The following is a 27,085-nucleotide window of genomic DNA, read 5'->3' as shown; positions in this document are numbered from 1 at the left end:
GGATGTTTACATCCCGCTCATCTCCGCCCCTCCGCTTCTATTAGCCGGCTGCCGCGTGACGTCGCTGTGACGCCGAACGTGACTCCCACTTCAGGAAGTGGACGTTCGTCGCCCACAGCGAGGTCGTCTGGAAGGTAAGTGCATGTGATGGGGGAGTTAAATGAGTTTGTGCGCCACGGGCAGCGATTTTGCCCGTGACTCAAAAACGACGGGGGCGGGTACGATCGCTCGTGCTATCGCACGATAGATCGACTCGTGTAAAGCAGGCTTTACTCTCATTCATCAGTTTAATTGTACTTATGTGTGAAGCATTGTGCTTTACAATAGCAAGAACCTGTTCTTTTTTGAGTTTGTAATCTTGGGAGAACTTTTTCCACTAAGGCCTGGAGAAACTGGCTGCTGTGATGAGCTTTAGTATCTTTTACTGCCAGTGTCTTACTAACAATTTCTTTCTTGTCACAAACATATCGAACATTGATGGCAAAATAATTCAGTGAAATGTAGTGACTCTGGCACCCAGCAAAGGCAATGGGTTTCAAGATAGGACATTCAGACACAGGGTTTTGTGAGTATCCTCACAAAGAATGAGCATTTCAATTTGTGTGGTGTTTTTCTAATCTGCTTTTGCTATTGAAAGCATTATTTATGAGCTCAAAAACCTTTTCAGGTGATGCGGGTTTTTAAAAAGCTGATCTGCTTTTGCAGCTGAAAAACGTATCCTCAAAAAACGCAGCAAAAAACGCTGTGTGTGAATGTAGCCTTAGATCAGGAATAGAACAGACATTTATAGGACATTTCATAACTTTCCCAAATTCCTATGAAAAAATTTTCATCACACTCTGCATTGCACTACTGCACCCAATTTATTATATATTTTAGGAGTTGGGAGTCTGTGCATTTTATACCGACTCCGACTCCACCAAAATGAGCTTCGACTCAGACTCCACAGCTCTGCCTTTCAGATGTCATTATTTGGGGGGAAAAAAATAAAAATTATTTTTTACAAGTATTCTTCTCCTAGCAAATGGTCAGTGAAAAATGGACTGCATTTGCATATAAATAAGAAACCAGCAATGCTCTTTGGGTTTTCCATGGACCCATAGACTTGACTGTGTGCAATTTTTGATCTACTCAATATTGGACATCTCTACTGTTTGCTTTGTTTTTTTTTGTTCTGGTTTTTTTATGGATGCTTGGTCATGCACATGTTGCCGGTATAAATTGACCTACTGGGCAAAATTTAAACTGAACCTGTCCAGTCCCCATTGCACCCCAGCCCAGCAGCATTGATACTCATATATGCTCAAATTCTCTCCGTAACCAACCATGTATAACGCAAAAAAACCATTCTTTATAAAGGTCGCTTTCCTTATGCTAATTAGGCCTGTGACTATTTGCAGGAGCGTTACAGTAGTTCCCCTGACTAGTAGGCCCTCTTTTCTTGTTATCGCCCCCTGTGGGCTTGATAACAACATGATATACACAAGTCTGCTTCACCGCAGCTCCTGGACACTTTACGCATGCGGGCGGCTCATGTCTGCCACGTCGGGGCACCTCAGAAGCCAGGCGTAGGCTTCTTGGCTTCATTAGGCGCAGTGCACATAACTGGAAGTTCAGAAGATGTGTACGTGAGTCATCTTCTGAACTTCCAGTCATGTGCAGTGAGCGTAATGAAGCTGGAAAGCGTCCACCCTGCTTCTGTAGGGCACTGATGGGGCCGTAATGAGCCTCACGCTTGTGCAAAATTTCCAGGAGCTGCAGTGAATCATGGAGATAATCATGGCCACAGGGGTGTGATAAATGGAAAGAGGGCCGACTAGTCTGGGGAACTAACGCTACTCCAACTAGTCAAGGTCCTAATTAGCGAGTTTTGGAAGTCGTGTTTTTTTTTTTAATCAGGTTAGTGAATAACTTTATACAAGGTTGGTTGGGAGGGGAGTTTGGGCATACCATACAGGCATCAATGCTGCTGGGTTGGAGGGCAGATTCCCTTTTGTGAGGCAAATCCCGGGATATGAAGATGAATTATGACTCCAGTCATAATCCCTCATCACTCCCTGGCAGTGCCCCCTCCCTTCTTGTTCTCAGTGTTCCACTTACACCTCCATGGCCATGTCCTGTGATATGGAAATTAGGTGGCTTGGGGACAATGGACACAGGATGACTCCCTGCCGTGACCCTGTAGTGGGGGCTGCTAGCTAGTTAGCAAGGCTATGGAAATAGCCAGACAGAACGACTCCAGTAAAAAATGGTTCATATCTCGCAAGCCATATTTCCGATAAATATGGCAACCATAAAAATGGTGTCTCCGCATGCGGACGATGCCGGCACACCCTTTTTATGGGAGCAGGACATTGGGAAATGCCCCAGGCGTGATATCAGCCAATGGGGAACTGGCAGACAGGTCATGAGTCCCCTCGTTCTGTAGCTAAATTCATAACTGTCACAATGAGAGCATTGGCGTCCGCCTACGACGCTCCCAGGCAAAGTTATGGCCCATATTCCATGTTGTGGATTGTCCATAACTCCAGCCAGGGGTGGAGCAGTGCTCCCTCTGAGGTCACGAAGGTAGGAGGGGACCTGGATTTGTCCAGGTTGATAACCCTACTTCGGCCATTTTCCAGTGTTCTTTTCGCTGGGGGCACGTGTAGGAAACATCTGTGGGAAGGATCCTAGAAACCTGGGTACAGCGCCCCCCTGTGGCCAGACGCAACAAGGTAACTGCTGGAACTGTGTATGCCTGTTTGTAACCCATGCTTTGATTGTAACTGTACTCTGACATATGTATATTCTGTAGATTCCCTATTGTATATATTGTAGTTTCTAGTGTGCTTTAGGCTGATTAAATTATATAATTAATCTTGGGCTGTTCTGTTATCTCGATCTTGAATCCCACGTCTGTGTGTTCGGCTAATAGTTACCGTGAAGCGGTTGGTGGCAGCGAGTTTGTGCCAAGGATTATTGTGGGGAGGCCAGTGAGATTCGGGGAGATTTTATATATTCCGCCCGCGGAGGTCGGGGGAATATATACCCTACTCTCACCGGGGACCCTTCAATAATCGGCATAAGTAGTATAGCGGCCTCCTTGCTTATCGTCGGGCAATTCCATAATTGGCCTGACTATAAGAGGGGCGCTAGAGAGCGCATCACGTGCTCTGTCTGTCGGTCGGGAGGTATAAAGGAGGGGTGACCCCCACTTGTTACCCCCCGATTGTGACGTACTGGTAGCCAGCGCGGGGGATTTCTGAGTGACCCCCCCCCCCGGTGGTTTGTGACATATTGGTGGCATAGCGGTGGGATCGAGATAATAGTGTATGTGAGTGTGAGACCCATACTCCCAGACACTAAAGACTGCCTGCAGCAGCTGTGGCTGCTGGGGTCTTCAGACTAGCTCAACACTAGAGTGTCAGAGTGCAGATACTGTAAGGTGTGTGGAGGCATCAGGTGTCAGTTCTGTGTCAGTGACCAAAAGTCTGCAAGAATGGCTGATGGCACCAGGAGCAGAGCTATGCAACTGGCCAATGCTAAGGCAGGAGCCGAAGAGAGGGAGGACGGTGCTGTGGACAGCAATGAGGAGGTTGCCCACGAGTCCTCCAGGAGCTCGACGCCAGAAAACCGTTCTGCCGAGGACATTGCGCAACCTGGCACTGCTGGACAAGATGAGGAGGAGCTCACCCAAGGTTCCTCAACGAGCCAGATGCCAGCCCTCCGCTCTGAAAGGGACAGTGAATCGCCTAGCTCTGCAGCGTGCCGCAGATCACCACGTGCCATTCCACCGAGCCTGGGAGGCTCGGATAGCCTTCTTCAAATGGCTATGGCCCTTCTCCAGGCTGGAGACCAGAAGGGCTACAAGGAACTCCTGGCAGAGCGCAGGGCAGAGCGGCAGGCAGCGCGTGACGCTGAGGCTGCGGAGCGGCACGCAGAGCGTGAGGCTGCGGAGCGAGAGCGGCAGGCAGCACGTGAAGAGCGAGAGCGACAGGCAGACCGTGACTACCAGCTGCAGCTAGCTCAGCTCCGGCCCTCATCAGCCACATGTGACCTTCGAGACACCAAACTTCCAAAGGTCCGTGTTGAGGACTTCCCAGTGCTGGAGAAGGATGGAGACTTGGACTCTTTCTTGACTGCTTTTGAACGGACTTGCTTGCAGCACCATCTGGACAAGGACCAGTGGGCCAAATACCTGACCCCCCGTTTAAGGGGTAAGGCCCTGGATATCCTTGGGGACTTGCCTGCTGAGGCAGATCAGGGCTACGACACCATCAAGCGGGCCCTGATCCAACAGTACAACCTCACTCCAGAGTCCTACCGCAAGAAGTTCCGGAGCCTACAGAAGGGACCAAAGGACTCCTGGGCTGACCACCGGCGGGCACTTGCCCGAGCTGCCGACCACTGGACCCAAGGCCTGCAGCTTTCCACCGGACCGGAGATCCTGGACTTGTTCATCACGTAGCAACTCTTGTGGAACTGCCCTGAGGATCTCCGCCAGTTCATCCGAGACCAGAAGCCAAAGGGGTCCACGGCTACAGCTGCCCTTGCCGATGACTACACCAACAACCGGGCCCCTGAGGCCAGGAGAGCGGCCACCAGCAGCACCTGGAGAGGGGGTAAGATGAATTCTGCGACTGCCCCACCTGCCCCTAGACTGCAGGGGGTGTCCCCCTCAACTCCCCTCTCCAGGCCCGTGGCGGAACCAAGACGGTGCCACCAGTGCAACCTACCTGGACACTTCAAGGCCATGTGCCCTCAGCGTCCCAAGGCCCCGGCTCCGTCCCCGTCCCAAGGGCCGCCCAAGGTGTATTGTGTGGGTGGGGGTGGTGGTAGGTCCCTGGACAGCTTCCAACCTGTCACCGTCGGCCGGTCTGTGACCATAGGACTGCGAGACAGCGCCTCGGAGGTGACTCTGGTGCGGCCTGAGATGGTGTCCCCCCAAGACTTGATCCCTGGAAAAACCCTCGCTGTCTCCGGGATTGGAGGCACTGACCCGGCGCTGCCTGTTGCTGACATTTATGTGGACTGGGGCGCAGGGCGGGGGGGTGAGGGAGGTGGGGGTAACTGATCGGATCCCTGCAAACGTGCTACTTGGGACAGATTTGGGGCAGATAACCTCCCAGTTTGGGCCCCCCCCAAGGGCTGAACCTTCAGCCCGTACTGACATGACTCCTAACAATGTTAATGTGTTATCTATGAATGATGTAAGGGAGGAGGGAGTGAACTCTGATATTTCTGCTTGCACAGACACCATAGACACACACGCAGCTGCAGCTGTGACAGGGGAGGGGGTCAGAGAAAGGTGTGACAATGCCTCTACAAGTAACCAGCCTGTGAGCTGGGATCTGTTGCCCTCTGCAGGGATAAGCAGAGAGCAGGGTGCTGCAGGGGGAGGACCAGTGTGTGGGGTGGGGGCTACCACAGCAAATGTGGGGTCCCCAGAGATTTCACAGCGGGGTTCTGTTGCTGCAGGAGGGGAACAGGCAGGTGAGATTGGGGCCGGTCCAGGAGCGGAAGTGCTCCCAGGTAAGATCTCGGTGCATGGTTCCCCCACGACCGGGGTGTCAGGAAGCCAGGTAGGCCTGCCTGAACCGGCGACTTGGTCAGGAACGGAGGAGGAGCAGGCACGACCCACGGTCGCAGCGGCTGTGGCCGCTGTCACCCGCAGTGGGAGTGCTGGAAGCCAAGGGGCCTCCCAGAGGTCCGATAGCTCTTCCCCTTCTGACCCAGTGGCAGCCGAGTCAGGTGGAGGCCAGGACACAGGTCCCGGGGTACTGACCGAAGATGTGACAGTCTCGACGATTCTGGCCACATCTAGTCAGGGGTTTCAGGCAGCGTTAGAAGCTGACGACAGCCTGAAAGCTCTTAAGGAGCAGGCGGCACAGCCTCCCTCGGACTCGGACCCGGAGCGAGTGGTCTGGGACCAAGGACGGCTGTACCGGGCCACGGTCCAGCAGGGTTCACCGGAGGCGTGGCCCAGGGACCGACAGTTGGTGGTACCCTATCCGTTCCGGACGGAGTTGTTGCGGATCGCACATGAGATTCCGATGGCCGGACACCTAGGGATCGCTAAGACCAAGGCCAGGTTAAACCAGCATTTCTACTGGCCAAAAATGGGGGCCGATGTGGCTGCCTACTGCCGCTCGTGTGAAACCTGTCAGAGAGTGGGGAAGGCGGGGCCACACCCCAAAGCCCCACTAGTATCTCTGCCAATCATCGATGAGCCTTTCAGGAGGGTGGCTGTGGATCTGGTCGGCCCGCTGGCCATCCCCAGCAGCTCCGGGAAACGCTTCATACTGACGGTAGTGGACTATGCCACCCGGTACCCAGAAGCAGTGGCCTTGTCGTCCATTCGGGCTGACAAGGTGGCCACCGCATTGCTGGAGATTTTCTCCCGAGTGGGTTTTCCCCAGGAAATGCTCACTGACCGGGGGACCCAATTCATGTCCCAGCTGATGGAGGCCCTCTGTAAGCAAGTCCAGGTGCGACATCTGGTGGCCAGCCCGTACCATCCACAGACTAATGGCCTGTGCGAGCGGTTCAATGGCACCTTAAAGCAGATGCTTAAGATGTTGGTCGACTCCCATGGGCGTGACTGGGAGCGGTATCTCCCACACCTGTTATTTGCTTACCGGGAGGTTCCACAGGCCTCAACAGGATTCTCACCGTTTGAGCTCCTGTACGGGCGACGTGTGCGGGGCCCCCTGGCTCTGGTGAAAGAGGCTTGGGAAGGGGATTTGGTCACCCCTGGAGTGTCGGTTATCGAGTATGTCATGCGCTTCCGGGACAAAATGCAGGCCTTGACGCAACTGGTACACGACAATATGGCTCAAGCCCAGGCCGATCAGAAGCGTTGGTACGACCAGAACGCTTGTGAGAGGACCTACCAAGTGGGTCAAAAGGTGTGGGTACTGGTCCCCGTACCACAGGACAAGCTTCAGGCAGCCTGGGAAGGCCCATACCTCGTGTACCAGCAGCTCAACCCTGTGACGTACCTGGTCACCCTGGACCCTGCCCGTGGAAGGCGGAAGCCCTTCCATGTGAACATGATGAAGGCACATCATGAGCGGGAGGCATGTGCGCTCCCCGTGTGCAACCTGCCCGAGGAGGGAGAAGCGGAAACCCTCTTGGATATGCTAGCCCAGGTTAGGGCAGGCGGATCCATTGAGGATGTGGAGGTTGGCCACCAGCTCTTGGAGGACCAACGGTCCCAGCTGTGGGCCACCCTCCTCCCCTTCCGGGGGTTGTTTACCAACCAGCCCGGAAGGACTGACTTTGCTGTCCATCACGTGGACACTGGGGATCATCCCCCGATCCGGCGTTCAGCATATCGGGTCTCCCTGGAGGTGCAGCAACACATGCGCCAGGAGATTGACGAGATGCTGAAGCTGGGGGTGATCCAGGCATCCAACAGCGCTTGGGCCTCGCCTGTAGTCCTCGTCCCTAAGAAGGACCGAACCACTCGGTTCTGCGTGGACTACAGGGGGCTCAATGCGGTCACGGTCGCCGATGCGTACCCAATGCCACGCATCGATGACCTGCTCGATCAGTTGGCCGGGGCTCAGTACCTGACCATCATGGATCTGAGCCGGGGATATTGGCAGATCCCCCTGACTCGCAAGGCCAGGGAACGCTCTGCCTTTATTACCCCATTTGGACTGTACGAGTCCACGGTGATGCCATTCGGGATGAGGAATGCCCCTGCCACTTTCCAGCGGATGGTCAACACCCTGCTCAAGGGACTTGAAGGGTACGCGGCCGCGTACCTGGATGACATTGCCGTCTTCAGTCCCACCTGGGAGGACCACCTAGAGCATCTAGCACAGGTGCTCAGGCGGATCCACCGGGCAGGTTTGACCATCAAGCCGGGAAAGTGTCAGCTGGCCATGAGCGAGGTCCAGTACCTCGGTCACCGGGTAGGTGGGAGAACACTGAAGCCCGAGCCTGAGAAAGTGGAAGCCATCGCATCCTGGCCCACCCCCAGGACCAAGAAGCAGGTGATGTCCTTCTTGGGGACCGCTGGGTACTATAGGAGGTTTGTTCCATGCTATAGTAGCCTGGCAAAGCCCTTGACGGACCTCACCAAGAAGAAGCTGCCCTCTGCAGTCGATTGGACAATGGACTGCGAGACAGCCTTCCGGGCCCTAAAGGACGCCCTGTCCAGCCCGCCCGTGCTACAGGCAGCCGACTTCACGCGGCCGTTTGTAGTACAGACCGACGCCAGTGACTTCGGCCTCGGTGCGGTGCTCAGCCAGGTGGACTCTGCGAGCCAAGAGCACCCAGTCTTGTACCTGAGCAGGAAGCTGTTACCAAGGGAAGTTGCCTATTCCACGATGGAGAAGGAGTGCCTGGCCATAGTGTGGGCCCTGCAGCGTCTGCAACCCTATCTATACGGGCGCCACTTCATCGTGGAGACGGACCACAATCCCCTCAGCTGGTTGCACACCGTCTCTGGGACGAATGGGCGATTGTTGCGATGGAGCCTTGCGCTCCAGCAATACAACTTCACCATTCGCCACAAAAGGGGCCGTGACCACGGTAACGCAGACGGGCTGTCCCGACAAGGAGAGGTCGCGGACGGGCGCACGGGGGAACACCGGAGTGTGCTGCCCCCTAGCGCCCTCAAAAGGGGGGAGGTGTGAGGCAAATCCCGGGATATGAAGATGAATTATGACTCCAGTCATAATCCCTCATCACTCCCTGGCAGTGCCCCCTCCCTTCTTGTTCTCAGTGTTCCACTTACACCTCCATGGCCATGTCCTGTGATATGGAAATTAGGTGGCTTGGGGACAATGGACACAGGATGACTCCCTGCCGTGACCCTGTAGTGGGGGCTGCTAGCTAGTTAGCAAGGCTATGGAAATAGCCAGACAGAACGACTCCAGTAAAAAATGGTTCATATCTCGCAAGCCATATTTCCGATAAATATGGCAACCATAAAAATGGTGTCTCCGCATGCGGACGATGCCGGCACACCCTTTTTATGGGAGCAGGACATTGGGAAATGCCCCAGGCGTGATATCAGCCAATGGGGAACTGGCAGACAGGTCATGAGTCCCCTCGTTCTGTAGCTAAATTCATAACTGTCACAATGAGAGCATTGGCGTCCGCCTACGACGCTCCCAGGCAAAGTTATGGCCCATATTCCATGTTGTGGATTGTCCATAACTCCAGCCAGGGGTGGAGCAGTGCTCCCTCTGAGGTCACGAAGGTAGGAGGGGACCTGGATTTGTCCAGGTTGATAACCCTACTTCGGCCATTTTCCAGTGTTCTTTTCGCTGGGGGCACGTGTAGGAAACATCTGTGGGAAGGATCCTAGAAACCTGGGTACAGCGCCCCCCTGTGGCCAGACGCAACAAGGTAACTGCTGGAACTGTGTATGCCTGTTTGTAACCCATGCTTTGATTGTAACTGTACTCTGACATATGTATATTCTGTAGATTCCCTATTGTATATATTGTAGTTTCTAGTGTGCTTTAGGCTGATTAAATTATATAATTAATCTTGGGCTGTTCTGTTATCTCGATCTTGAATCCCACGTCTGTGTGTTCGGCTAATAGTTACCGTGAAGCGGTTGGTGGCAGCGAATTGTGCCAAGGATTATTGTGGGGAGGCCAGTGAGATTCGGGGAGGTTTTATATATTCCGCCCGCGGAGGTCGGGGGAATATATACCCTACTCTCACCGGGGACCCTTCAATAATCGGCATAAGTAGTATAGCGGCCTCCTTGCTTATCGTCGGGCAATTCCATAATTGGCCTGACTATAAGAGGGGCGCTAGAGAGCGCATCACGTGCTCTGTCTGTCGGTCGGGAGGTATAAAGGAGGGGTGACCCCCACTTGTTACCCCCCGATTGTGACGTACTGGTAGCCAGCGCGGGGGATTTCTGAGTGACCCCCCCCCCGGTGGTTTGTGACACCTTTAAAAGCAGTAGTTTGTGGGTTCTTCTTTAGGGTGAATTAACACACATAGATTTTGATAATCCACCTCTGGAGGTGTCAGGTTGCAGGTCTCAGAGTATAAAAGGATCAGGCATTAAAATTCAACATCCTTCTTCCTCCTGATCTTATACATGTAAGCGACTTGTCCAGTGGCTGTAGACATTGTCGGGTTCTGCAGATTTTTCTTTGTTCTTCTGTAAACCTTGGATTAAATAACTTTACATACAAGCCAATTCTCTGATCAAAGTCTGAAAATATTTTGCTTATCTTTTTCTATGTATAATCCCAATATCCTTGACGGATAAGGAACTTCACACCCCTAAATTACACTGTGGTTAATATTAGCCAGTGTTTACTGTGCAAACCTTTATTATCGGCTATGTAAGCGCTGCTCTTACCTCTCTAGTACATTATGTACAACGCTCGTCTAATTTCAGTCGATAGAATTTCTGAAGTCTCTAAAACCAATAAAACGGATTCTTCCAGATTTTAATTGGAACATATCAAATGCAGCAGATAATTTTACCAGTTCGAATGGGTTAGGAAGGGTTTTTCATTGCTGGCATTATGTAAACATTGGATTTATCGGCTGTTAACGCACCACACCAGCTGGATACACATCCCGCCACATTGTATCCACGCCGAACACATTACATGGCTGAATAAACAAAAATGACTATTTCATTCCTCTGACATATGGCAAACAGCAGCACCTGTGTTAAGTTCCTGGACTGTTTTAGGGCAGGACTGTAAATAAAACTACATAAACTTAAAGGGAACCAAACATCAGGATTTTCGTGTATAAGCTGCAGCCAGTGCAGCACTGGCACTATCATGCACAGTGTGTACATACCATCAGGGGGCAGCTCGGGTGTTTAGGCTGTGAAATCCAACTTTATAAAGTTTGATATTTCGTGCACTTTTTGATTGACGTGTGCACCTCTGCAGATAATGTCCGGGCGGGTTATGCAGGAGTTCCCCGCCCCCCCACCAGCCTGTTCCTCTCTCTCTCCTGATGTCCGGGCTGGTTATGCACGTGTTCCCCGCCCCCCCACCAGCCTGTTCCTCCCTCTCTCCTGATGTCCGGGCGGGTTATGCACGTGTTCCCCGCCCCCCCGCGCCGCCTGTTCCTCCCTCCCTCCCTCTGGCTGTATGTAAATATCTAATCTTCAGAAACATGGCGCCGGAGTGGGCCTCTGCGCATAGCGCTTATCTCCGGCGCCATGTTTCTGAAGCCCCCGCATTACACAACTTGGTGTCTGAGAGGGCGGCGCCACAGCGATGTCACACCGGCTGGTGTGTTGGCCCGGTGTCCTGGGGCGGCACGATACAGGAGCAGCAGGTAATCACGTCCTCCGGTCAGCTGTTCTGTCCTTTTCTAATCGCGCGCGCTCCCGCGGTCACAACGGGCTGTGAAGAAACGAGGGCGCATGCGCCGCCCTCTCAGACACCAAGTTGTGTAATGCGGGGGCTTCAGAAACATGGCGCCGGAGATAAGCGCTATGCGCAGAGGCCCACTCCGGCGCCATGTTTCTGAAGATTAGATATTTACATACAGCCAGAGGGAGGGAGGAACAGGCGGCGCGGGGGGGCGGGGAACACGTGCATAACCCGCCCGGACATCAGGAGAGAGGGAGGAACAGGCTGGTGGGGGGGCGGGGAACTCCTGCATAACCCGCCCGGACATTATCTGCAGAGGTGCACACGTCAATCAAAAAGTGCACGAAATTTCAAACTTTATAAAGTTGTATTTCACTGCCTAAACACCCGAGCTGCCCCCTGATGGTATGTACACACTGTGCATGATAGTGCCAGTACTGCACTGGCTGCAGCTTATACACAAAAATCCTGATGTTTGGTTCCCTTTAAGGACATGGCTTTTTTTTTTTTTTTGACCATAGGAGATTCAAGAGGAAAATGAGCAGGAAGGAAGTACAAAACAGGGGTGAACTTGACGAGTGCACAAAGTTAAAAAGCACTACTAAACAAAACTTTCACCAGAGTGTGTCTGGGACCACATCACACTGACTAACACAGAATAAACTATAGCTGGCATGGGTAGATGGATTCCACCAGCATAAATAGGAGGGGAGCAGATGTGATGGGTCTCCCCACAACATGTGATTAAAGGAGCAAGCAGACTAGTAAATATTAACTCTTGCTAGTCTGCTTATGATTCCGCACACAGCAAGTCAACACCCAAGTCTGCCTGTGTTGATTCCAGACACTAGAGAAACAGTCGTGCACAGTGTGACAATCTGAACATATTCAAAACAAGAAAGCCTGCGGAGACACCATCACATATTTCTCAACGCTGGCAGGAAACGAGCCAGGTCTTTCACCGGGAAGGAACAACCAAGGGAAGGGCAGTCTCCAGTCAAGGAGACCACCTATGCCAAACATGGTATCCATCCACAGACTGCTGTTTTGGGGTATTTTCCCCTCATCAGTGTGGAGTAGGAAACTGGCTAGTGGGAGCATTGCCTAGTAGAAGACTACATAAGCAAAGATGGTTGACCTTACCCCAAAACAGCTGTCTGTGGATGGATACCCGGTGAAAGACCTGGCTAGTTTCCTCCCAGCGTTGAGACACGTGATGGTGTCTTATTTAAATGTCTTTTATTATGCCATCTCTCTGCCCTATTTGTGCATATATTTGTGTTTCTTCAGATATTGTGGCATACCATGCCTGATGAAGGGACCTGAGATGTCGCGAAAGCTTGCTTTGTAACATCACTTTGTTTTATTTTAGTTAGCCATTAAAAGGTATCACAAGATTATAATTTTGTTCCTCTGAGTACATTCAATAACATATTGCTAGCATGGCCACACAATACTGTTCTTTTATTCCCTCCTACAACATATAGCAAAATTGCATCCATATATATTTCAGTGAACAAAAACCAGGATTAAATCTGGGGAGGTATGGAAAGGGGGCACATATTTGGGTAACACTAATGAGTTGATGTCAGAACACTGCTTCAACTCCAAAAGGTTGGTCAATGAGCTGGGGCCAGCCTGAGTTCCTCTACTTGCTCGTCCTATAGCAGTAGACCTTTCCTCTATAGTTCTGCCCCACCCTGATGCACTGAGCCGCCTGTGCTTGATTTGAACAGTCATTCTGTGCTGACTGTCCCTTTAGTCATGTTATGAAGTTGTCTAGATGTACGTTAGGGCATGACCATGCACTTACAGCTTCTCAGCCTTGCGCTGTATTTCCTGCCCAGCACCACCCTCCCTTCTCTGATTCACAGGGCATTTAAATGGCTTCTGACCTGTCAATCAGCCCAGGGGGGCGCTAGGTAGGAAATACACCGCAAGGCTGAGAAGCTGTTGTGACGCCCTGGGCAAGCCAGGTGTCACAGGTCATCACACCACCACACCCTACATCCCAGTTAGGAACACCAAAGCTACTAAAATCCTTGTTGCCTTCCTCCAGGGGCTGGTGTTCACACCAGGGGGTGGGCCAGGCGGTTGGCTCCGCCCACCGGGGAGTTCACAGCTCTGGAGGCGGGAAGAACCAGCAGTTGAAGTATAGCTGAGGGCTAGAGTAGAGTCCAGCTAGGGATGGAAAGGAGTAAACAGCTAAGTGAAAGTGAAGTAGTAGTGGAGCAAAGAAGAAAAGGAGTAAAAAAGTGAGCGTAGAAAGCCCTGAAGTTGGTCCGGCTAAGTGCAGGACAGTGTCAGCAAGGTCAGCAACAGCGGTGATTGTCTGGAGGGGGACTGCTCGGAGGTTGCTGGAAGGACCGCGGACGGGTAGTGGCCCGGCGGTCTGGAGCAGTATACGAAGGACAGTCAGCACCAGGGCAGGGGCCTCTCGGACCCCGGCAAGGCTAGGAGTCGCCATAATTTGCCAAATCCGTCAGTGAAGAGGACGTCGATCCCCCAACAACCAAGCCCCGACTGAAGGCAAAAGTCCAACCATTAAGGAGGAACACCGCCACCGCCAGGGCACCAGTTCCTCGGGGCCAGCGTCTGCGGGCAAAGCAGGACTCCTCCGGCCCATATCCAAGCCGGGGAGTGGGTTACCGGTGGGAACCCATCGCTACCAACACAGAAACACTAGGTGCAGGTCAAAGGGACATCACCGTTACCTACTGGGAGAGCAAGTGCAGCCGTCCGTGGGAACAGTCTTTCCAGCCGTGTGGTTTACCGTAAAACTGTGTCAACGTCTCAGGCTGAGTGAGTACCACAGTGCCGCAAGGCACAGCGCTGCCCCCGCGTCCCTGCACCCCACCAAGCCCTGAATCTCCCACCTCATCACTGGGCCCCGGGACAACCAACCCCCTACCCACGGAGGGGCAACACCACAACTGGCTGCTCCATACCATCCTTCCCGGGATCCCCATACAGAGCAGCGGTGGTGCCAACAAATCACCACAACTGTGGGTGGCGTCACGGACAATAAACCATCCCCACACCCAACAACTCCCTTTCACTCACGGGCGAGGAGTGCCGCTAGAGTCCCCGGGATCCGGCTCATCGCTCGAGCCACCGAGCAGCAGCAGGCCGCAGCGGCCGGACCCGAGCAGCAGAGGGAGAGAGCGGCGTCCCCTCCTCCGCCCGCAACACTGTAAGTGCATTTTAAGGGATGACATGCAAAAATATGTTGCAGAAAATAATATAATAACTGACAAACAGCATGGATTCATGAAAGATAAGTCGTGTCTAACCAACCTGTTGGGGTTCTATGAGGGGGTAAGTGCAAACCTGGATATTGGTAATGCAGCTGATGTGATTGATTTATTTGGACTTTGCAAAGGCATTTGATACTGTACCACATAATAGCCTTATACTAAAGCTCCAGAAGCAAGGACTAGGGGAAACTATTTGCAACTGGGTAAGGAATTGGCTAAAAGATAGGAAACAAAGAGTAGTCATAAATGGAACATTCTCTAAATGGGCTATAGTCAGCAGTGGGGGCCGCAGGGATCTGTGCTAGGATCGATTCTTTTTAATCTCTTTATTAAAGGGAACCTGTCAGCAGAAATTTCGACTAAAACCTAACAGATTCCCCCTCTGCAGCTCCTGGGCTGCATTCTAGAAAGGTCCCTGTTAGTATTGTGGCCCCTTTCTGACCAAAAAAAAGAGTTTATGTAGAGGTACCTTTTTGGCTTCGGATTCTCTAAATGTGTCACGGGGGCGGGCTGCCTGATGGCCGTTATTCTGCCCCCTGGTCCTGTATGCCGCCCCCATCGCCGATTTCCATACTTCTGGACGCCGCCCACTGCTCCAGCCATCCACGCGCATGCCCAGTGCCAGTCTCACGGGACTGAGCAGTGTGACCGCTGGTGACGTGTGCGCAGACAAGTGATTATGAGCGGGACTGTGACTGTTATCAGCAAGTACCCGCCCATAATCTCGTGAGCGTGCAAACCTCACCAGCGGTCACACTGAGCTCAGTGTAGATGCTAGACTGTATGGGCTGCTTCCAGGGATGACGTCCCTTTGTCACGTGATAGGGGCGTGTTCAAAATACTATCCCGTGACAAAGGGACGTCATCCCTGGAAGCAGCCCATACAGTCTAGCATCTACACTGAGCTCAGTGTGACCGCTGGTGAGGTTTGCACGCTCACGAGATTATGGGCGGGTACTTGCTGATAACAGTCACAGTCCCGCCCATAATCACTTGTCTGCGCACACGTCACCAGTGGTCACACTGCTCAGTCCCGTGAGGCTGGCACTGGGCATGCGCGTGGATGGCTGGAGCAGTGGGCGGCGTCCAGAAGTATGGAAATCGGCGATGGGGGCGGCATACAGGACCAGGGGGCAGAATAACGGCCATCAGGCAGCCCGCCCCCGTGACACATTTAGAGAATCCGAAGCCAAAAGTACCACTTTATAAACTCTTTTTTTTGGTCAGAAAGGGGGCACAATAGTAACAGGGACCTTTCTAGAATGCAGCCCAGGAGCTGCAGAGGGGGAATCTGTTAGGTTTTAGTCGAAATTTCTGCTGACAGGTTCCCTTTAATGACCTTGTGGATGGGATTGATAGTAAAGTGTCAGTCTTTGCTGATGACACCAAACTATGTAGGATATTAAAAACTGACCTTGATAGTACAATATTACAAAAAGATCTGGATAAGATGTCAGAATGGGCAGACACTTGGCAAATGAGATTTAATGTTGATAAATGTAAAGTAATGCACCTAGGACGGAGTAATCCTATAACTGCGTATACATTAAATGGAAGTAAACTCGGGACTACAGAACAGGAGAAGGACTTGGGTATTCTCATTACAAATAAGCTGAGCAGCAGCACTCAATGTCAGGCAGCAGCTGCAAAAGCAAACAAGATTTTAGGGTGTATAAAAAGAGAGATTAGATCCCGTGATCCCAACGTATTGTTACCCCTCTATAAATCACTTGTAAGGCCACATCTGGAATATGGGATCCAGTTTTGGGCTCCACATTTTAAAATGGACATTCAGAAGTTAGAGGCAGTTCAAAGGCAGGCAACTAGACTACTACAAGGAATGGAGGCCGCCCATATGATGAGAGGGTGAAAAAGTTACATATGTTTAGCTTAGAAAAAAAGACGTCTCAGAGGAGATCTCATTTATATGTATAAATACATGTGTGGTCAATATAAAGGACTGGCACATGACTTATTTCTTCCAAAGACCATACTAAGGACCAAGGGGCACTCACTGCGAGTGGAAGAAAAGTGATTCCGGCAGCTAAATAGGAAAGGGTTCTTTACAGTTAAAGCAATCAGACTGTGGAATGCCCTACCACAAGAGGTAGTAATGGCCGATACTAGAACAGCTTTATATCAGGGCTGGATGATTTCCTCTATACACAACATTGTTGGTTATAAGTGACTTAAGGCCCAGTCACACTAAACAACTTACCAGCGATCCCAACAACGATACAACCTGATAGGGATCGCTGGTAAGTTGCTAGGAGGCTGCTGGTGAGATGTTACACTAAGCGACGCTCCAGCGATTCCACCAGCTACCTGACCTGGCAGGGATTGCTGGGGCGTCGCAACACGTGGAAGCATGCAGTGCTTGGTAACTAAGGTAAATATCGGGTAACCAACCCGATATTTACCTTGGTTACCAGCGCACACCTCTAAGCTGGCTCCCTGCACACCTAGCCACAGTACACATCGGGTTAATTACCCGATGTGTACTCCGGCTACGTGTGCAGGGAGCAGGGAGCCGGCACTGACAGCGTGAAAGCGGCGGACGCTGGTAACAAAGGTAAATATCGGGTAACCAAGGGAAGGGCTTCTTGGTTACCCAATGTTTACCATGGTTACCAGCGTCCGCAGAAGCCGGCTCCCTGCTTCCTGCACATTCAGCGATGTGTGCTTCACAGCGGGAGAGCAACAACTAAAAAATGGTCCAGGACATTCAGCAACAACCAACGACCTCACAGCAGGGGCCAGGTCGTTGCTGAATGTCACACACCGCAACATCGCTAGCAACATCGCTGTTACGTCACAAAAGTCGTGCCTCAGCAGCGATGTTGCTAGCGATGTTGCTTAGTGTGACGGTACCTTAAGTGACCAAATGTAGAACTGGTGGAGGAAGGGTGAACTAGATGGACCTAGGTCTTTTATCAACCTTAGTAACTATGTAACTTCTCAAGATGCAGACTCAAAATGTGGTTCTTTCCTGCTGGAGCAGTGGTTGGTGGTGAAAAAGGGGTCAACTGGCTTATCTTTTAAATGGCTATGCAGTTGAATAAATGATTTTGGGTGGGGGGGGGGGGTAAAGTTTGACAGATTTCTTTAAGAAAATACATTATTACAGTGGATTGCAGAATAGCATGTTTTTAACTTTTTTTTTTCTCTTCTAATGTTGCAAAGAAAATAAATTGCCAACAAGTGGTTTTTTTTTGTTTGTTTTTTTTTCTAGCTTGCAGAAGAATATGGCATGGACTTCTATGAAACAAGTGCCTGCACCAACTATAATATAAAGGAGGTAATAAACTTTGTATTTATAATGTATCATTAGGAAGTATGCCACATCACCTTGATGTCCTTGTGCACTCGTTCATTTTGCTAAAGAATCTTCCACAGTGAACTATGATACTTATAAGGAATCTGTCACTAAGTTTTTGCCACTAAATCTGTGAGCAGCAAAACATAGGGGCAGAGATCCTAATTCCAGCCAAGTGTCACTTACTAGACTGCTTAGTGTAGTTTTGATAAAATCACCGTTTAATCAGCAGTAGATTATTATTATTAGAGGACTACTTGGCGTGCTGCAGGTAGTCCAGAATATTCATGAGCTCTGTATAACTGCTAGATCTGCAGCAGAGAAAACATTGATTTTATCAAAATGACAGCAAACAGCTCAGTAAGTGACACATCGCTGGAATCAGGGTCTCTGTCTCTACCACATTATGCTGCTGTCCGATGTGGTACCAAAAACCATGTGATAGTCCCTTTTTAAAGGGGTTTTCATTTTAGATATTTTAGAAATTGTTCAGAGTAAAGATTGTTCTAAGATAAAAAAAAAAAAAAAAAATATATATATATATATATATATATATATATATATATATATATATATATATATATATATATATATATATATATATATATATATATATATATATATATATATATATATATATATATATATATATATATATATATATATATATATATATAAACACTACTTATCCCATGAATCTCTGCCCCAATACTGTGCCTCCAATGGTCTCCGTTGCTACCAGAAGTGATTAATAGTGATAGGCAAACCAGAACTGTAAAGTTCGGGGTCCGTATCAGACACCTAGTGTTCATGCACAGACTCTGAACGAAGACTTCTCAGGGAAGTTGGTGTTACTGTTTGGGTTCTGCCACGCTATTAAAAATAAGGAAAAAAGAAGCAACATGGTGATTAAAGCAGGACAATTATACTTTTAGTTTCCACGTGGCTGACATACTGCTTCTGGGTCCGCTCATTTAATCTTATGAATATTCATTGCTTTTCCTACATATAGTCTCTGATTGGTTGCCCTCATCCTAGCTGTCTGGGTCCTTGAAGTGGAGTGTAAAAATAAATAATTGGGAAAAAATAGCGTATGGTCCCCCGTATTTTGATACCCAACACAGATAAAGAAGACAGCTGGAGACTGCAGCCCCAGCTGTGTGCTTCATCTTGGCTGTGTATTAAAATAAGCGTGATCCCACACAATTTTTTTTTTAAATTATTTAATTATTTTAAAAATAGGCATACGACCTACCGCAATTTTGATATCCAGCTACGATAAGACAGCTGGGTGCTGGTATTCTCAGGCTAGGGAGGCCCATGGTTATTTGGCCCTCCCCAGGCTAAAAATAGCAGCTTAAAGCCACCCCAGAATTTCCGCAGCCATTAGAAGCTCCAACCCTGGCACTTAACCGGCTCATCCCGATGTCGCCGCACCAGTGAAAATCGGGGTAATATAAGTGGCTAATGACAGCTATAACTTTTCAAAAACTCACAGCTGCCACAAAGCCCTGGATAAGTAATGAGTAGGGGGTCTATGAGACCCTCCCCATTACTAAGTGTAAGTAAAAAGAAATTAACACAAAACAGAAAAAATGGGTTTTTTTAAAAAAAACCAAACAAAAACCCAAACATCCCGAGGTTGCTGTGCATGGTCACATTAGAATTCTGACCAATCACTGTAGCGTCCGGGACACGCTGACTGAGCCGCAGCTGTGAGAGTGGTGATGACCGTGGGTTCACCGGAGGTCATAGCAATGAGCTTTCAATGTGTTTTTCTGTCAGAAGATTCAGATTTGGTGCAAACATTTCTGCAAACAAATACTCAACTGTGGATATAGCCTAATCTGGCGTTTATTTCAATGATTTCACCTGAGTTGAGTTCACTTGAAATAACAGCTGTGACCCCTAGTGACCTCACAGGTGATTTAATTGAACGCAATGCCTGATTACCGGATTAGGCTATGTATGCAAGTTGAACATTTAGGTGCAGAAATCTCTGCACCAAATCTGCATCTCCTGGCAGAAAAGCGCACCAAAAAATGTAATGCATTTTTGACGTTTTTGATGCATTTTTCTGCCAGGAAATTGATATTTGGTGCAGAAATTTGTGCAACCAAATATTCAATGTTCGCACGTAACCTAATCCAGTAATTCGGTATTGAGTGAGGTCACAGTTTTGGTACCATGTGAATCGACAACTGTGAATTCGCTGACGTCCCCGTTCTCACAGCTGTGGCTCAGTCAGTCTGTCCAGCAGGCTGCAGTGATCTGTCCCGTTTTCTATTGTGACCGTGCATTGCAACTTGGGATGTAGCAGACCCAGGATTATTGTGGTGTGGATTGCGTCGGACCTGCAGAGGTGTTTTGGGAATTAATAAATTAGAGAAAAATCTTTTAAAAAAAACAAACAAAAAAAAACACTATCCATGTTGTCATTTCTTTTTACGTACATGATTACTAATTACTAATCCAGGTCCTTTTTTTGACAAATCACAGCTGTTAACATCTTATAGTACCCTGATTACCACAGTTCCAGGGCAATTGGGATGAGCCGGGTAAGCGCCAGGACTTGAGTATCTAATGAATGTGCCATTTCTGGAGCGGTTGCAAGCTGCTATTTTTGGGCTGGGGAGGGCCCAATAATCATGGGCCTCCCAAGACTGAAAATTCCAGCCCCCAGCTGTCAGCTTTTTCATGGCTGCATATGAAAATTGGGGGGACTGCGCATCGTTTTGTTTTTTTATTTATTTAAATAAAGCAGTGTGGGGTCACTCATATTTTGATTCAAAGCCAAGATGAAGCACACCGCTAGGGGCTGCAGCCTCCAGCTGTCTGCTTTATCTGTGCTGGGTGTCAAAATTATAGGGTACCCTATGCCATTTTTTTCAATTATTTATTTTACACTCCACTTAGGGGACACAATTAGCTAGTGTGAGGGCAACCATTCACAGATGCTGTCACAGAGGGTGGGCGGGGCAAGCGGTGAATATTCATAAAATTGAGTGGGCTCAAACAGTGTGATAGTCGGTAAGTATAATTGTCCTGCTTTAGTCCCCGTTTTGCAGTCTATGGGGACCTGAACTTAAGTCCAGTCCCAAGCTGGATATTTTTTTTATTTATTTAAGTCCACCAAACATGAACATTTGCGAGCTCGCCCAGTAGTAGTAGGACTACTAGTGTAGTAATGACTCCTTGCCCATCAGTCAATTGACCAGTGAAACCAGTCACTGGCCTTAGCTGTTGGGTATCAGATGGACAAGGCAGGGCTCAGCACCTTTCTTACAAGATGGGAACGTCTCCGCTTCAGGTGTGAAGGAACGATTGCGGTTCAAATCTGCTAGGAAACGGCAGCATGACTGTTAGTTGGACTCTCCAGATTGTTTCCTCTGGTGGATCGAAGAAACCTGTGGCTACACTCAACCTATTATGTTTACTACTGGTTTTGTTTTTTTGGGTTTTTTTTTTTCTCATGTCCCTAATCTGTATATTTTGTTTTGTTTTCTTTTCCAGTCCTTCACTCGACTCACAGAGTTGGTCTTAATGGCTCATAAGAAAGAATTAGATGGCTTACGAATTGCATCCAACGATGAACTGAATCTAGCCGAGCTTGAAGAAGATGGCCGCAAAGCTGATGGAACAGCAAATTCCAAGTCCTGTTGGTGCTAGGTTGTATACACTGGAGACCGAGATATAGGTGGAAGCTTCATCAGAAAAAAAGAGCATTTGAGATGTTCTATTCTGAAAGTGCTGAGGGGTTGGCTGATATCAAGACAACTAATGATGATGGTCCCAGTTATGGTTAGAGATATATCTATATATAATTTTTTTTTTTTTTTTTTGGCATATGTAATGAGGAAATAAAGTAAGAACATTTATTTAATTTTGGAAATAAATGCATAGTTGACTGCAGGTTCATGAATTTTACACAAGACACTAATGGGTATACTCTTTAGAGAGAACAAAAACTTACTATGACACAAAATACGTGATACATAAAATACCATGTTGGCTTTCGTAAAATTAAAATCTAAATACTTCTGAAAGGAATTTAATAGGTCCTATATTTTTTTGTATATACTCCAAAGCAATTTTGGACTGGTACTCCCCATTTTTCTTGCTGGCAAACCAGTTAAAGGGGTTGTAATTCAAAAAATAGTCTATTTCCCCCAGTAATGTGTCCTAACCGGCATATGTAAATGGAGATCTAACATGAGCTTTTTGCGAACATGGAATGGTCTCTGAAAATGTCATGCGGTTGGCAGCTATGTAACATTAAAGGTGCTGTCTCAAGTTTGGAAGTTAGCTCCAGCCGTGAAATAAGCGATAACGTCCCAATCGCTAGGGGTCCGACCGCTAAGACTCCCACCTATCTGAAGAGCCCCAAGTGAATGGAGCTGCTGTTGATCATTAGCACATCAACTCCATTTATTGTTAATAGGACTTCTGGAGATAGCTGAGCGCAGCACTTAGGTAGTCTTTGGCACTCCCATAACAATGAATAGAGGAGTAGTGTGGCCATAGATGGGGCATAACTTGAAATCTTGTGACAACTAGTGATGAGTAAGCGCTACCATGCTCGGTACTCGAAACGAGTAGGTCGGACGCTCTAATGGGCTCTAAACCAGTTGCGAGCATAATGGAAGTCAATGGCAAGCTCGACCATTTTTTCGAAAGATATTCCAGAAAAATACTAGTTTCCTATTGACTTTCATTATGCTCGGTGCATGAGTTGAGCCCATTGGAGTTTCTGACCTGCTTAATTTGAGTACCAAGCATGGTAGCCCTCGCTCATCACTAGTGGCAACCTTTTTTACACTAGGTTGTTTTATAAATCTAGATAAGAGATGTGGATCACTTTGTGCAAACCCGGTTCACAGTCCAGACCAGTGCTCTCTTGCAATGGACATGAGCTGCGAGAATTTCCCTACCCTACAGGACCCCAGGCTCTGCTTATGATCACTTGGGCTGGTGAGATGTTACCGGTATGCCACACCATGTAGAGGCAATTCGAACGCCGCAACGTGGAACCTGATAGCTCAGCAGACTTGCGCAGCTCCTGTCCACAGCTAGAGGGCTGTGGACCAGAGTTGTGGGAATCGATCCACTTATCTCTATTCAAAAGCTTTCCACCCAAAACCTAGAATTGGCCTTATTTTGTAAATCAGACTTGAAAACATAGTATATTTTTGTTTTACCAAGGCCACATCGGTCACATGAGCATTAATGTATGTTTTGTGCTCAGAGTGAAACTCTCTGGCTGACTGGCGTGTCCCCTGACCAGAACTAACTACCTTACATACAAATCCGTTGGTTCAGATCTGGATACCCACCGGTTAGTCTGGAGATTTCTATGTGAGCAGTGCACAGAGTCTACGGTATATCATGGCTGCAGAAATCCAGCCTTAGAGAAATATTGACACTTTACGGTTTTGTTGCGGCAGCCATTTTTTTTTTGTTTACAAGGCTAAAATGTTGATCAACTTATTTAATCCATTTAAAAAAAAAAAAATGGCTGCCCAAATTTCTTTTATTCTGATTTGCTAATTTTATACCAATTTCTTGCTTTTGATGGAAATCCTTTTTCTAAGCTATTGAGTTTTTTTTTCCATAGAGAAAATAAATACGATGGCTTAAGTTAATGATAAGCCAATCATGTGTGACCAGTTTCCGTCTAACACTGGGACCTCCAATAGTCAGCAGTATGGCGGGGGCATTAGGTTGTACAACACTACCAAAAACCGATATATACACTGGAGATCAAAAGCAGAAAATGTATGATCAGTTGCTTTTCTCAGAAATAATGTAATCTACATTGATCAACATTTGAAGGTTTTTTGTAAGGGGTGCACCATGCCACTAGAACAGGGTTTTACAAAAGATCCAAAGTTTCTTAACCTTTTATTAAAACCTTTTAGTTTGCCCAAAATGTGATGATCATCATTAGAGAACAGCAATGACTATAGCACAGAGAAAGATTATAAGCAAATTTTCTGAAGGTAACAGTCAACAATCAGTAGGACGTGTACAGGCCTTTGCTGTGTCTAGTCTCTCACACGGTTACTAGTCTTTCACACTGCTCTGGTGGGATTTTGGTCCACTCTTCTTCCAGTCTCTTCCACAGTTCTTTGACTGTTGTGGGTTTCTTGGCCATAACTTTGTCACCAAGTATTTTCCAGAGGTTTTCTATTGGGTTTAAATCAGGACTCTGGGCTGTGGCCATTTCATTGTTTAAATGTTTTCTGTTTCAAGGAACTGCTTTACTCATTTTAATGTGTGACAGGGGGCATTGTCCTACATGAAAATTGCTGAGTGATGATCGCACGTAAGGAACCACGTGTTGTTGAAGGTTCTGATCAACACTTGTATTCCCTCTAATATGTAGCCGTATGAGAGGTCCAGCTCCTGCTGCAGAAAACATTCCCCAGTCCATGACACTTCCTCCACCACCTTTCACTGACTTCTTAACAAACTTTGGGTTCAGTCTTTCCCCAGTTTATCGATGAACATAATGTTTCCCATCAGACCCAAATAAATTAAACTTAATTTCATCACTAAAATGAATTGTGGACCACTTCTCCTCTGTCCACACAACATGCCCCTCACAAAAGGTGAGTCTAGCCTTTTGATTCTTTCAGCTAATGAGCAGTTTGGTCACTGCAGAGTGAGTTTTCAGTCCAAATGCTCTTAAATGTTGTGACACTACGACGAGACAGATCCTTACCCTGTTCAGTACTGAACTGGTGAGAAATTTCAGCTGCAGTGTTGAAACAGTTACCCATGGAGATACTCCTCATTATCCCGTCCTCTCTGTCTTTTACATTTGTCTTTTGAGGGCGACCAGCCTTCTTAGGGGACTTGAAAGAGTTTGTGATGTTGTAAAGATGCAATATTCTCAAAATCACAGACTTCGAATGACCAATTTATCTTGCTATGGTTGATAGGGTCACCCCTTTGGCCTTCATCTGGACAACCTGCTGCTGGAGGGTTTCAGTCACTTTGGAATGGCACACCATTTTTGCACATTTAGTGCAAACTGGAAAGTTAGGATGCCAGGTACATAGGGTTTGTCAGATAATTAAGGAAATTAGCACCAGGTACCAGATTTAACACCAATAACTTCCAGGGAGCTGAAAGTGTCCTCTAATTTTGATTAGTGTTCTTTTTCATTTTTCATTTACATTTTTATTATCTGCTTTTGGAATAAATTCAATTTATGAAATAAGCTTAAACTACTGGGAGTTTACTCATGTTCGGATATAATCACATAGGACCACACAATGACCTTAACTTTTAGGAAATTGTGTGTTGTTCTCGAAGTTTGATCTCCAGTGTATATGGATAAGAATATGTTCCTGTATACAATACAGTAGTCACCACGCTTCATATTTATTGATTAGTGGCGTTCCTGGAGTTGTTTCCCCCACAAATCACACATTGATGGTTTATCTTCTAGGGCAGGCCATCCACTGGTGTTTCTGGAAAACCTTCCTTAATACTTAAGACAAAGTTGCACCAAAATATAAATGAAAAATATTTATTTATAGAACTGAAACATGTTGGTTTTTTTTTGTTTTTTTTTTCCTTTCTATCTGTACTTGGGCAAGTTGCAATTCAAAGCTTTTACATAATGTGAATCTATTTGGCAAAGATTTTTGATCAGCTGGCTACTAAAGGTGCAAAACAAGAATGCCGCGGAGACACCATCACATGTTTCTCAACGGGTCTTTCACCAGGAAGGAACAACCACGGGAAGGGCAGTCTCCAGTTAAGGAAACCACCTATACCAAAACATGGTATCCATGGGGGCCTTGTTCTAGTGTCACTGCGTTGAGAAACACGTGATGGTGTCTCCGCGGTGTTGAATGTTGATCTCCCCGAGGTCAACCATCCTTATCTATGTAGGCTACTAAATCTGAGCTGGCGGGCACTCCTTTTCACATTCTCATTTTATCATACATGCACTTTTTATTTCATTAGCTTACAAGCCACATGATGCTGGTCTTTCCTTACCAAATGTTCGAAGGGAAGAAAATAATTTTTGGGGGTGTTTTTTTTTTTTTTTTTTTTTTATAGCAAGATGAAGCCTAACGATCCAATTCTGTATTAATATACATAAACAAATCATATGGCAGAGAGCTGGATTTTCATGTTATTTTTGGGTATCTGTTTGCTATATGACTTAACCCCCAATAAGTATTTTTGTGGGCATTTTCTGCCCAAACAAGTGGTTAAGCACCACTATTAAACACTAATCGAAGCCTATACGAGTATTCAGGGTGTACCCAGTATATGGGCATGTAGCATACGTAGTCTGTCTTCATAGACCAGGCGCTACTAAATCTTTAATAAAAGTCATATTTCGGTTCAGAGAAACAACTGTTTGTTTTTTTTTCAATTTTTGCAACTAACGCAGCAAAGAAATGCAAAATCATTTCCGATTATTGCCAGGGGTATGAATGATTAATAATTAAAGGCTTTTCATACTTCTGCATTGAATTATTTTTGTTTATACTGTATAAATGCAAATTCGCAAAATAGGACACAAACTCACCAGAGCTCCGGCTCCTGGCTCTGACAGCTCTTGCTCCCCCTTCTTTCAGTGTAAGGGCTTTATCACATTTCTGTGTAAATCAGACAAAGACGATCTGTTGTTTTGATCTGATAACAGTCGCTTTAACGTTATACTATGGGGCAGTGCCCATCAGTTTCTTGTCCTGTGCAGAATCGACATGAGAAAAAAAATTGTCGCATGCTTTGATTGGCAGCGTATATCGTAGGTCGTGCACCCATACAATTCTAAGGTGCATGTGCAGCATTGAACTGTACTCGGATGACATCTGAGTGCAGTCCAATATAAACCGATAGACAATGGAGAAATGAATGTCTCCCTCTTCTCTGCACCTGTGCTCTGATTATCCCATGCAAAAGAACCTGAACACAGTGAATGACGCTCGTCTCACGCTCACATCAGAGTTTGAGCTGGGTGTCATTAGCATATCGCGTCCGATTCTCTCACATTGAATGCTATACACCAGTGTGACTCCGGACGTGGGCTGATTTAACACATCCAACATTCATGGTCTGAGTATGGACCGCAATGTCCAGACCACCTGCGGGCCTCCTGAACTCAACAGCTATGGCCAGGAGTCCTGCCGCGAGTCCAGATATCAGAGGCGGCTTTAGGGGGTGCTGAAATCTGC

At 47.8% G+C, this 27,085-nt stretch overlaps 1 protein-coding gene across 1 annotated transcript in view; it reads left to right on the top strand.

Moving 5' to 3' along the window:
- The window catches only part of RAB15 (RAB15, member RAS oncogene family), a 108,341-nt gene extending 85,802 nt beyond the window's left edge, over window positions 1-22,539 (top strand). The window contains exons 6-7 of the mRNA XM_075329671.1: window positions 17,799-17,864; window positions 21,396-22,539. Of these exons, the coding sequence (XP_075185786.1) occupies window positions 17,799-17,864; window positions 21,396-21,551 (222 nt within the window). The 3' untranslated portion in view covers window positions 21,552-22,539. The remainder of the gene's footprint in view (window positions 1-17,798; window positions 17,865-21,395) is intronic.
- The last annotated feature ends 4,546 nt before the right edge of the window (window positions 22,540-27,085 follow it).

This window comes from Anomaloglossus baeobatrachus, chromosome 12 (assembly GCF_048569485.1).
Source record: "Anomaloglossus baeobatrachus isolate aAnoBae1 chromosome 12, aAnoBae1.hap1, whole genome shotgun sequence".
NCBI classification, from domain to species: domain Eukaryota; kingdom Metazoa; phylum Chordata; class Amphibia; order Anura; family Aromobatidae; genus Anomaloglossus; species Anomaloglossus baeobatrachus.
This window is presented reverse-complemented; position numbering and strand designations above follow the sequence as displayed.